Source organism: Petaurus breviceps, unplaced genomic scaffold (assembly GCF_028583685.1).
Source record: "Petaurus breviceps papuanus isolate PSGF00001 unplaced genomic scaffold, PetGlider_PUasm1.0 419, whole genome shotgun sequence".
NCBI lineage: Eukaryota > Metazoa > Chordata > Mammalia > Diprotodontia > Petauridae > Petaurus > Petaurus breviceps.
In genome coordinates, this window is record NW_027186324.1 from 7,294,912 (window position 1) to 7,307,904 (window position 12,993).

The following is a 12,993-nucleotide window of genomic DNA, read 5'->3' on the forward strand; positions in this document are numbered from 1 at the left end:
CCAAAAGAGACTAGAAACCATTTTAGCACTTGACTTCTTGCCAAATGAAGTTATATGTAAGGGGAGAAAGGTCAATATTGGTTTAGAGCATAAACTTCTTTGTAAAATCTTACATGGGGGGTGGCTATGTGGCACAGTGAATAGAGCACTGGCCCTGGAGTCAGGAGGACCTGAGTTCAAATCCGGACTCAGACAATTAACACTTACTAACTGTGTGACCTTGGGCTTAACCCCAATTACCCTTCCCTCCCTCCTCCAAAAAGCAAAAAAAAAAATTTTTTTTAAATCTTATAGAGGAACTTGGTAAAAGACATGAACAATATCATCAAGGCACTGTGCTAGATGATAGTTGTCTCAAAAAATGTAATTATATATAAATAATAAATTAAAAGTTGTTGACTAAATGATTCAGGGCAAGAGAAATTGGGAAGCTTGAATGGCTGCTTTCTCTCCAAGATTTATTCATTGAGCACTCTACCGGTGAAGAAGCATAGAAAATGATTTCCACTATCCATATTAAAGTTGATTAGGCAATATGTTTAGGATCAGTTAGTTGAATGAGGTAAAAATCTATAATTTAATTATATATGTAAGATTTTATTTTTATTGATTTTGGAAGTTAATATTAATGCAGATACTAAGGGGTTAAAATATGACAATGTCCCTGAGAGACCTTTAACAAGTTAAAACAACTGTCAAATTATTATTTTCGCAATTTATATCAACAATGAGAAGAAAAAGAAAAACGGTTTCTTCTGATGTTATCTCTTTAATATTTTGGGTGTCTCCCTGCAGAAGAAATATTATCCTGGAAGTTGGCACACCTAGTTCACTATGTAATTATTTCTAAAAATCATAAGGTTGTAGATATCAGGAATAAGGATGCTCAAAGAATCCTTCCGAGTTTTAATAGATATTATTTAGTTAAAACTATAACTATGATAGGGCAGGCAAGGCTTTGATCCAAGGCACCAAAATTTAGGCAGCACAATTTTCCCCCTTGCCAATTCATTTAACAATAAGTTATCTTTATTAACACTATAGAATTTTGCTGGGAAAGCAAAATCTTACTAGCTCATAGTTTGCAGAGCATCCTGTTCCTTCCTTCCTTTTATTTTTTATGAAAATGAAGCCAACATTTGCCCTTCTTCAGTCAGTCCTGTAGTACTGCTCTCATTCTTCATAATCTCCCTAGCAGACACAGCATTCACACCTGTCCTTTCTTTCAGGACCCTGGGAAGTAATTCAGCTGAACTTACTGCAATAAGATGCTTTCTTACTATATTGCTATTTCTCTTGGATTCCAATTCTCCCTATTGGACATTTTTGTTCTCTCCTTTCAAATTCAGTTCTCATTCTTCTTGGCAGACAAAAGTAAACTAAGTAGTTATACTTTCATCTCTTGTCTTCTCATATGCCTTAAGCATATCCTTTTGGGGAGACTTCCTCCTTTTCTCAACATAGATTTTTAAGAAAAATGCACAAAAATTTAGCACATGAATTCCTTGAGCAGTGCAGAAACAACTGAACTCAGCACCTAGTCAGCAAGAATAATTGGTTAAAATAGGAAGCTGCCAAATACTGAATATTTTAAAACCCATTCTGTGAGCCAGCCTAGCATGGGTTCTGAACTTCGGGCCCAGGAACCATGAGGGCTCTATGGATAGACTTCAAGGAGTTTAAATTTGGATGGAAAAAATTACATTTTCATTTCCATATAATTTGTTTTCTTTGTAATTTTATGTATTTAAAAATACAATTCTGAGGAAAAGGTCCATAGTCTTCACCAGGCTTTTAAAGGGGTCCATGACACAAACAAAAAGAGATTAAAAACTCTTATATCATAGTAATGAATTCCCCTTCTGCTCAATTGAATTTGCTTTAATCAATATTTGCTTTGTTTTCCACATAATTAATTACAAAGTTAATGTGAGGTCTGTTTGCCAAAATGACTAGGGTCAACAACTCTCTGTCTATAGTGCCTGTTCATTTGGGTAAGAGGCTCCTCCTGGATGCTTCATCAACCAATCAATTGATCAAGTAATCAATACAAATTTGTTAAGAGCTTACTATGTGTCAGGCACTATAATAAAAGTTCCTTCAAGGAATTTACATTCTAGTGGGGTGGAAGAAGTGTGTGTGTGTGTGTGTGTGTGTGTGTGTGGTGTGTGTGGTATGTGGGTGGGGGGGTATAGAGAACAACTTATAAATAATTAGATACAAATAGAGTAAATGGGAGATAACCTTAGAAAGTTTCTGATAGTTTCTATTGGTTAGTTTAAAATGAACACAGTTAAAATCAAGAGGAATATATTTTATCCTTCTATAAGCAGGGGAAAACAAGTTCAAAATAAGTCACTCTCTTAACATGTACATTGATTCATTAGTGCCTGGAAATTCTTGATGAGATACAGGCTGAATTTACACGACCCAGATCTGAGGTTCCTTCCAACCTTGAGATTCTGTGAAACTACTAAATAAACGAGAAGGTGTGGCTTTAAAAAAAAATCATATCAGCTCTTATGAGAAAGAGAAAAGATGACCTCAAAATGGACAACCAGAGATTTATTATTCAAAAACGAAACTTACTAAAGACAACATTCATTCATCTTAATCTTCTCCAACTATATTTATTTATTTATTCATTTATTTATTTATTGCTTTTTGGAGGGCAATTGGGCTAAGTGACTTGTCCAATGTCACACAGCTAGTTTGTGTGTATGTGTGTATGTGTGTGTGTGTGTGTGTGTGTGTGCGTGTGTGTTAAGTGTCTGAGGCCGAATTTGAACTCAGGTCTTCCTGACTCCAGGGCCGGTGCTCTATTAACTGCGCCACCTCGTTGCCCCAATGATGACTGTGGATGTCCTATCAAATATCTTTTTTTGCTTTTTTCTTTTTTGGCAGGCAATTGGGGTTAAGTGATTTGCCCAAAGTCACACAGCTAGTGTGTCAAGTGTCTGAGGCCGGATTTGAACTCAGGCCCTCCTGACTCCAGGGCTGGTGCTCTATTCACTGTGCCACCTAGCTGCCCCTCTCCAACTATATTTAGTAATGTATAATAATCACAAATGTTCCCAATGATGATCCCAGTTTACTATAAGAATTTCAATCATCACATAAATCTTCTATTACATTTGCTACATTGTATGTAATGAGGACAGAAAACATTTTAGAAAGCTTTTCATCAATAAGAACTAAAATTAAATTAAAAAAAAAAGACTTTGTTCACCCCACCGGTTAGCCAGAAGATAAAATTAATCACCACATCCCATCCTATAATTATGTAAAAAGCATGAATAGATGTTTTCCTGTAATGAATTGCCTTAGTCCTTATAGATGCCTGTAAGTATAACTGTAGGGAAGCTTGACTAAGCTGTCATCTACTTTTTCAAGTACCTTTCTGCTTTATAGCTTTTTATCTATTGGTACAAGAGGAATTTTTCAAGTGGCTCTGGAAGACACAGTTGGTAGATAGCATAATGACAGGATCGACCCAAGCACTTCCGAATACACAGACGGCAAAGCTGGGCCAGTGAAGAGGGACCTAGAGGGGGAGGGGGGAGACATGAGGATGGAAATACATACCAGGCAGAAGGAAAGTCAGAGCAATAACAAGAGGAAAAGCTGCTGTGGCATTAAGTTACTCTTTTTTTTCTTTGCTTTTTGGAGGGCAATTGGGGTTAAGTGACTTGCCCAAGGTCACACAGCTAGTAAGTGCGTCACATGTCTGAGGTCATATTTGAACTCACTTCCTCCTGACTCCAGGGCCGGTGATCTATTCACTGCGCCTCCTAGCTGCCCCCAAGTTACTCTTTTTAAAAGGGTCTTTTGTGCCTGAGAACAGATAGTGGAACATTTCTCCCTTCTCAGCACAGACAGGTGGGAAACTGCTAAAAAAGAATATTATAAACACCATCAGATGGACTCTTGATCAGTTGTTTTTCTTTGACAAGGGGATGACTTGGTCTGATGGAGGGAAGGGTTAAAATAACTGTAATGTACAAATAAAAGGTATCCGTAAAACAAATTTTAAAAGAAAAAAAACTTCAGAATAGTAATTGTAGAGTAGCATAGAGGGGAAAACCCATAAATGGGAAGTATAGCCCATACTTATTCTTATAGAAAGGATTTGTTTTAAGGGATTTTTAAATGACCAGATCATTGACAGGGATGAGGTTTACCAGAGGCAAGTTAGGAATGCAAATGTATGCTATTAACACAATGTAGGTAAAAAACACTTTAATGTTGGAGGAATTGAAGATGTCATTTGTTAAGGTTGTTCTTTTAAGACATTCTTGTATCACACATGGACAATAAAGCCTATCCTGGGAGTAAAAATTTGTGAACATGAAAGTGTATATGAAATTATTTGACTTATGGAGGTCTGAAGACAGAGTTGTGCCGCTGGAAAACAGCTGTAGATAGGAATTTAGCAAGATTCACTACCCATCTCGACGCAGTATTGGCAGATGGAGGTGTCTATCTTTAGCTCTGTATCTGCAGGAACGTTGAAACTGGGCTTGATGGGGAGACCTCAAGGGATTAGTCTTCTTAGTTGACCATTAGGTAGTATTGGCTGGATCTCAAGTCATACCCAGAGATGTCTTTGAATCTCCCAACAAGGAACCGGGATAATGTGTGTTACAGCCAATTCAATTCATAGAGGAAACCTAGACCTGCAAGTTTTTTTGATGGAACTAAGCAAAAGATAAGAGAACACTGACACCAGGAAAGGTTACTGTGATACTGAGCTGTTCTTTTAAAAAAAGAAAGAGAAAAAAAGGGTCTTTTGTGCTAGAGAATATGTCATGAAACATTTCTTCATCCTTCCACACAAAAGGGGGAGGCATACAAGGAGAGAATATTGTATACATTTTCTGATGGTATCACTGAGGGAACTAAGTAGGAAATGTGTGGGAAGAACTTCAAATTCTCCCCCTTTCCAATATATTCTACCCCAGTGTCACGTGTCCCTGTGTGGTCATCTTGTCCGAGGCTTCATGAACCAGGAAGCTGCTTTTCCATGGAAGTCTCTCAGAATAATAAGCTAGGAGGACTCAGAAATCAGGTAAATTAAGAGATTATGGATTGTAGACAGAATATCGGAAGTGCAGGGGGCAGGTTTTATATCCTTTCACTTCCTAATTTGACTATCACTTATGTTGGACATGCTTATTCACATAGTTCATCATTTATGAGAAATATCTCTAAGAAGAGGAGCCTACCATATACGCCAATATCGTGTTAGAAATCTTGGGGAGACTTGGGCATGATCAAAACAGGCAAGATAGGTTTAGGTTGTTGTGGCCAACAAGAGCTGCATGTGATTGGAAACTTACCTTGAGAACTAATCAATAGGTTTTATTTAAAATCTTAGGGCCTAAGGCGGGGGGGGGGGGAAATTAGGGGCGCACCTCTTGAGCAGTCGCCAAATTTAAACTTCTTTGGATGGTGGTAATGCAGACAGATATTCCAAGTTGCCTAGAAAATTTCAGACACTAGAGTGCACTCTGATATACCCAGAGTTCTTCCTTCTACATCAAACAGTGACATTTAAAGAGGAGACAGAGTAGAGAGGAATTTGTTATAAGAGATGCCTACTCGGGCACGAGATGGCCTCTTCTGATTCTGAGATCCTATAATTCTGAGACGAAAACTTCTGGACCTAGGAGTATCTTTGATAGAATGTCACCTCATGAGTAATACTCATAGCCAACATGGCGTAATGAGGGCTTAAGACCAGAATGTCAGCTGTGCTGGGAATGGCGAGGATGGCCTTAGGCCGCTTCAATTTTCTGGGCTACAATTTCTTCATCTATCCAATGAGGGGAATGGCCAAGATGATCTCCAAAGTTCCTTCCACCTCTAATCAATGATTCTATTATTCTATGATCCTGGTTCTTTGAAAGAAACTTAGTGATTCTGAACTGAGACATAGTGAAGATGATAAAAATTCTTTCTGTGGAGAACGTAGAAAATAATTATTTAAGTCATTCGAGAATATGTAGTTCAGTGCTTGTTTAAAAATTACAGGAATAACAGACCAGAGATAACATACCCTCAATAAAGGCTATTGATACATTTGTCTGGTGTCCGTAAAATCAAAGGGGCTTTAAAATTAAAAGGAAGAGATGTGAAATCATTCTAAAGTAAAGGAAAAAGGGGTGCTATGGATGCACAAAGAATAACCAACCAGGTTGGATGTTTAAAATATATGTAGAGAAAGTAGAATGAAGGACAGGTAACAGAGGAGGAATGAACGAAACTGTCGCAATCATGTCAGGAGTGTAAAAGCTCAGAATGAATTGAGCTAGGGGGGGAAAGCCTACACAAACTGTTTTTTGCTTCACTGGAGGAAGGAGGAGGCCATGAGTACTGCGGGAGGCAGACGGGCTGATGATGAATGCTGAAAGAACTATGAACTTTTTGTTTGCCTCTCTTTCCTCCACCAAGGAGAAGGACATTGGAACACAAAGAATAAGATGAAAACTGTTTATAGGAGATGCTATTCGAGGAGGCAGGAAGAGATGGTGCCCTGTATGAATCTGAGTCACTTGGTCCAGGGGAACATTCTTATATCCTGAAAGAAGTAGACACTTCAGTTACTGAGTCATCATCAGTGATATGCTAAAGGCTGAAGTGCTGAAGGACTAGAGAAGGGAGGCAAGCACAGCGCATCTGTAATCTGTGGGTTACTGACTTGAGGTTATTTCCTGGCAATATTAAAGAGATGGTTATTGCCTATCTGAAAAGAGGATATGGCAATCACCAAGTCATCATGGCTTCAGCACTGATAGGTCATAGCTGACTAAACTTATTCTTTTTTTTGCCAAGGTTATTAAACTAGGGAATGGTGTAGTTTGCCTTAGAACTTTGCAATGTATTTGAGAAAATAACACAATCTATTCTTTTGGAAAGTGATTTGTACAATGAGATATATTCACAACTGACTGAATGACTGGAGTCAAAGAATCGTCATTAATGGTTCAGTGTCAGCTTAGATGGAAGTCTCCAGTGGAGTCACCCAGGAATTGGTGCCTATCCCTGTCCTATTTACTGAACATTTTAATCAGTGACTTGGATAAAGGCGTGGGCATCATCTTTTTCAAACTTTTAGATGACACAAACCTAACAGGGATAGTTAATACAATGGGTGACAGGTTCCCAAAAGATCATGACGAGGTTAGTTCATTGTTCCAAAGCTAATAAATAAGACGTGTGATAGGGATAAATGTAAAGTCTTACATTTGAGTTTGAAAACTTTATATCAACAGTGCAAAACAAATCTTAAAAAGAGCTCATGATTTCAGTAAACTACAAACTCAATGTGAGTCAACATTGTGAAATGGCAATATAAAAGAGGTATAGTGTGTTGGACCAAGAATGTAACAGTGCTTCTGTTCTCTGCCTTGTTCTGACAATATCTAGAATATTGTGCTATGTTCTTGGTGTCATCATGTAGGATAAATCCACAGGAGGACCATTGTGATGGTAAAGAGTCTTGAATTCATTTGAGGATGAGTTAAGTAAACTGAGTTTGTTTAGCCTGGAAAAGGAAAAACTCAGGGGAGTCTGACAGGTGAGAACAAAATTGGAACATCGTTTAAAAAAAAAAGGTCCATGAACTGACATTTTCTGACTCTGAGTTTACTTGACACCCCTCTGCCAGGAAGGCTGTACTAACAGACCCAAGGACAAAACACAAGTTTAAAATAAAACACACCTCTCCCACCCCGGTTCCCTTTCTCTCTTTCAAGTGCCATGGAGACCCCAGCTTTAAGCTGTGGGAATCTGCCCTGGCTGGGACAGACAGCTAGGTGGCAACAGTCCATTAGGAACAAAAGCCTACTGGGGGGCCACAACACTATAGAATCAGCACTGTAAAGCTTTGAACTGCCAGTGCTAGGACAAAAAAATAAGGAATAGAGAGTTTGAGACAGGATACCAGGACAGGACAATGCATACTTTGGGGGCTGTGCAGCACTCTACCAGGTCTAAGGTAGAGAACACAGCATCCAGCTGAGGCCACTTATGACCACCCAAAAATCAGATGGGGCAGACACCTAAGCAGGTGAACTATAAATTGTTCATTGTGGGGGTGGGGAGAGGCTGAGGTGTTTTAAGATATAGCCCCCAAGGAAACCACAATTAAAGGGGAAGGAATCAGAAAATGAGTGATGGAGGAAACAAGGAGAAAAAAAAAAGACTGAAATTACCAGGATTTCAGGAAGAGGAAAATTCAAAGACCTTAAACATAAACAGATAAATTAACAGGAAAAACAGTAAAGACAGTAGGAAATATGACCTCTAGATCTAGTAAAAGCAGTTAGGTATCTATGAATATATTTTGCAAAACAAAGGAAAATAATTCAACATATGCTAAGACAGAGAACCCTGTGGCATTTGAGGAGAATGTGGAACTACAACACAATGTTTATGAGTGGTTCAAAAGAGAAATGAAAAGTAAGAGAGTAGAATTTATGATCTACAAAGCAAAATTAACAAGCAGAACGGTGAGACAGAAACACTGGAATCTACAGCAGCGATCCTCACCAAGAAACAAACGGGATAATAACAGATTGGGAATGAAAATGCACAGAAGTGAAAGACAATCTGGAAGAACTGAAGCACGAAAACAAGTTGCATAGAGACAACCTAAGGATCATAGCTCTCCCAGAAGAACATGGCAGGACCAAAAAAACCTTAATATCATAACAAACTAAATGATAGAAGAGAAATAACCAGATCTTCTGAACGTGGAAAATGAAATTTCAATCAAAAGAATTCACAAATTACCTTCAGAAAAGAAAAAAAAACCCTAAGACCGTAAATACATAGTGGTTAAGCTTAATAATTCAAATCAGAAACAAGAAATTCTTTAAGTGGTCAGGAGAAAGACCTTCAAGTACAAAGGAAAGGATGATTGAATAATGCAAGACTATTCTCTACCCACTAGAAACTGTAGGAGTGAATGGAATATGTTCCAAAGAGCAATGGGACACAGGATGTAGCCCAGGATGACCTACTCTGCAAATCAAAATTTAACTATAATGAAAAAGGATGGGCATTCAATAATAAGGCAGAGTTTAAAATATTTTTAGAATTTATTTAATGGATTAAAAAAAATTCATTTTCTGTCTAGGAAATTACATTTATGTCTTCAAATAAATAGTGAAAATGTAGATGAAGTAATTGGGAATAAAATTCCACCAATTACATCCTGATCTGTATAAAAGGTAACTAGCCAACACAGTGACTGGCACATTGTGATGAGTTGGTCATCCAGTCAGAGTTTTGAGAGTAAGTCCTTTCTGCTCTCACCATTCCTAAATCAGTTATTTCTAATTTGCCTCTGGATTTCCTCTAAATATAACATGGTCTTATTTGGTTTGAAGTGGGCTTATATCACAGTCGAGGTGGAGTATTTCTGCACTCTTATAGTGAGACCACTTTTTTCCTATATTATTTGTTCTATGCTAGAGAAAGCCATAGCAGATCAGCACTACAGCAACCCTCCATTGTTATATAATAATTGGGATCTACCAGGTTATATGTATGTAAGGATGAATGAATGAAAAAAAAAAAACATTTAAAAATGCTCAGAAATGATAGGATTTTTATGCTTTCCTTCCATCACCAAAACTCCCTGTATCCAATTTCTTTTATTCCTAGCTTTTACAGCAATATCCGTCACAGAGTAGTCATTTAATAAATGTTTGTTGAACTAATTAAATAATTAGTCCATTGGTCAGTAGAAAAGTACTTATTAAGCGCTCACTAGTGCCAGACACTGTTTTGAAAAAAGCAAAAAAAAAAAAAAAGTTCCTCCCTCAAGGAACATGCATTCTAAACATGGAGACAACCTGTAAATCATTAAATATGTATACAAAACAGACAGTAGATAGAAGGTAATCTCAGAGGGGAAGGCACTAAAAACTTGCAGTCGAAAGACTGGAGATAAAACCTGAGGGGAGGGAGAAGCCTTAAACTAATTTATTACCGGGGGCTCACTTTGAGAAGTGTTGTGTGATTTGACCAGATGAGACTCTGGGCAGCCGTTGAGGACCCCCCCCCCTTTGAAAAACCCAGATGCTGATGCTTCCCTCTCTGGTAACTGACTAGGTATGGGTGTAATGGCTGTTTTTCTGTCTTCTTGTAATTTCTGCTTGTAACCTCTGTATACTCTGAAGTTCGGGGTGCTGGTTTTTTCCTCTGAACTAGGTAAATGATATGTTTGATTGATTAAAGCAAGACTGGTAACCCAAACAAAAAACTAGTTTATTACCTTCCCGAAGGAGGAGTGCCTGTTCCACACTGCTCTGGGGAGCTGCCAAATCAAGAGCACACTTGCCTTGATGGTTTAAGCGTCTCAGGCTTGCACCATAGTCTGCTAATAGATCAATGACTTCTGCACTGGACTGTCTGGCCGCTGCATGCAGTGGGGTATCTAACCATTTGCCTTGGTCAACACTGGCTCCTTAAAAGAACAGACATATCACAAGAAATCATTGAGTACTTAGATAGAAAAAATTCAAAATATGTGATAGGGAAGAATGTTAAGCTTAAAGTTTGGAGTTTACATTTTTGTAAATTGCCAGTAACTGTTGGACACATTTCTCAGAAAATGGTCAGTTTTCCTTAGCAGAATTAATGAATGAATGAAAAACAGAACATTTATTAAGTGCTTACAATAGTGCAAAGCACTATGCTAATCACTGTGAAACAAATAGAAAGGGTAGTCCCAGTTCCAAGAGGCTTGCACTATAATGGGGGGACTAGATATATGGAAAGCTTTAGTTGCAAGTCAAATGGAAAGGTGGCCTGGTCCTTAGGGTGCACTAGCAAAGCAAATGTTAATGTTCTTTTTTTAAATTATTTTTAATTTTTTGTCTTTATTAATTTGTTTGTAATGTTCTTCTTTAATAATATTTCAACTGTTAAAATCATATCAGTTTCTGAGGAACTATTTACAGTACCCAGGACTTTGTTGGCAAGAACTCTCTTTTCTGGGTCTTCAGTAGCTAATTCTATAGCAGCTGCAGGTTCAATTTTCAGGCTGCATCTGCACAGGTGTTGCTTCCCAGGATGGTGGTGGAGAGCACTGCTATTCCTTAAAAACCTTGGGTTCAGGAACTTGGGTCATCCTCATCAGGGTCTGAGGTGAGATGATGGCCATTGTGGAAGTTGTGGTTTGACTTGCTTGGCACATGCCAACTCTTTATTATCTTTTATGGTGACTTGCTGCTTTAAACAGGCTGGCTTGCCTGCTGGATGTGAATGTAAGCTCCTCAAATACATAACCTGTTTATCATTTTGTTTTTATAACCCTAGTGCTTAGCATAGAGCCTTGCGTAGATTAGGTGCTTAATTTAATAAATGTTTGTTTTATTAGATTATATTGTATTGGATTTAATGGCTAATTCAAGGCCTGGAGTATCTGTAAAACTGTCTGAACTAGAGATTATTTCCAAGTATTTTGATGGAAGGATATAAGAAGTTAAATAATTTTCTCTTCGAATATTAGTTATTTCAAAAAACTTTTTTTGCCTCTGAGAAATGTGTAACAAAAATAAGAGCTTTCTGATTAAGTTCTTTAGAAAAAAATTATAGCTTAATTCAAAAAAATCTCATAGTACAGAAGTTACCAAAAGGTTGTTTTTATTTTTTAATAAACATTAAAGGCAATAAGAAGAAAATATATTTAAATTTTTTTCATTTAAAAAAATGAGAAAATATCAAATCTAAAAATCTAGCATTTTTTTCTTCAAAATTAAACTTTTCACTTAAACACCCTTCATTTCAAAGACTAGACCCTGTGAATTCAAAAATTAGTGTGGCCACACAATTTTATTTACCCATTCTTGTTACTGAGTTCTTCTATTATTGTAAAATCACTAAAATAATGATTAAAAATGATGTGAGGGAGATCTTCTGAATGTTGCCTTCGAATCAGCATAATTACCATCAGTTGAACTTGTTAAACACCAGGGCAAAACAAGTCAGTTCCCAGTCCCTAATAAGCCCTGAATATTTATTTGGTCTCAGAAAAACCACAGAAAATCTAATTCAGCCAGGACTGCCCTGAGGTCAGAGAAAATAGGTCAGGTCTTTTCAAGGTTGATCCAAAGATTGTTACTTATTTCAACTTCAGTCAAAACTGAGCTAGTCACCTAGAGTTTTTGTGAATCCAAGCAGACTTCTTATGTCAGTCTGTACTGGTATAGTAGTCTTCTCTTATTTTCTTCTTGTACAATTTGACCCAGGAAGAGTTTCAGTGACAATCACTGAATGAAATGGCTTTTCTGCCTACTTCTGACAGAATACTTAAGAATTTAAGTTGGTTCGATGTATGAAAAGATTAATTTGAGTCTTGTGGCTAACTACAAGCCAAAGGAATGAATTAAAAGAACTTGAGTATCTCTGGAATGAGATGTATTTGCCTTGGCTAACATTAGGAAATTTTCCTTTTGGCAAGCCATCATCTGAGAAACCAGGAAGGGTGAATGTTGACCTAGTGCTCATTTCAGACATGAAAAAATTGCTGAAGGTTACCTAGCTCCAAGAGTTTCTTGACACAGTCTGTCCTCTGATAGCTGCAGGCCACATACAGCGGAGTTCCATGCTGGGGAGCTTCTTGGTCAATATTAACATTATTTGCCAGCAGGATTTCCATACATTCCCTGTGACCTAATTAACACAGAAGATAACCTCATACAAAAGAAGGAAGTTGTTGAATGTTCAAAGAATCAGAAAATTTTGGAGTTGAAAGGGATGTTAGCAATCATTTAGAACATGCTTTCATTCTGAAGATGAGAAAACTGAAGGATAATGAAGTAAAAGTGAGTCACTTCCCCAAGACCACACAGCTTGTCTATGACATTCAGGGAGAAAAACTAGGCTTCTTGATTCTCAGGGCATTGGACATTCTGTTAAATCCCACCCCCCCCCCCCCCCCCGCCACACACACACACAACTGATATTGTGAGATGAATG

The 12,993-nt window shown here is 37.7% G+C and overlaps 1 protein-coding gene across 2 annotated transcripts in view; it reads right to left on the bottom strand.

Moving 5' to 3' along the window:
- Positions 1-12,993, bottom strand: part of ASB11 (ankyrin repeat and SOCS box containing 11) — a 141,301-nt gene that overhangs the window by 80,152 nt on the left and 48,156 nt on the right. Inside the window, exons 5-7 of one of the 2 annotated variants that reach the window (XM_069100665.1) lie at positions 12,553-12,687; positions 10,286-10,477; positions 209-3,544 (exon numbers count right to left, since the gene is read on the bottom strand). The exons of the other annotated variant lie outside the window; for it this stretch is intronic. Coding sequence (XP_068956766.1) covers positions 3,420-3,544; positions 10,286-10,477; positions 12,553-12,687 — 452 coding nt within the window. The 3' untranslated portion in view covers positions 209-3,419. Of the gene's footprint in view, positions 1-208; positions 3,545-10,285; positions 10,478-12,552; positions 12,688-12,993 lie in introns of those variants that run through there. 2 annotated transcript variants of the gene reach the window in all.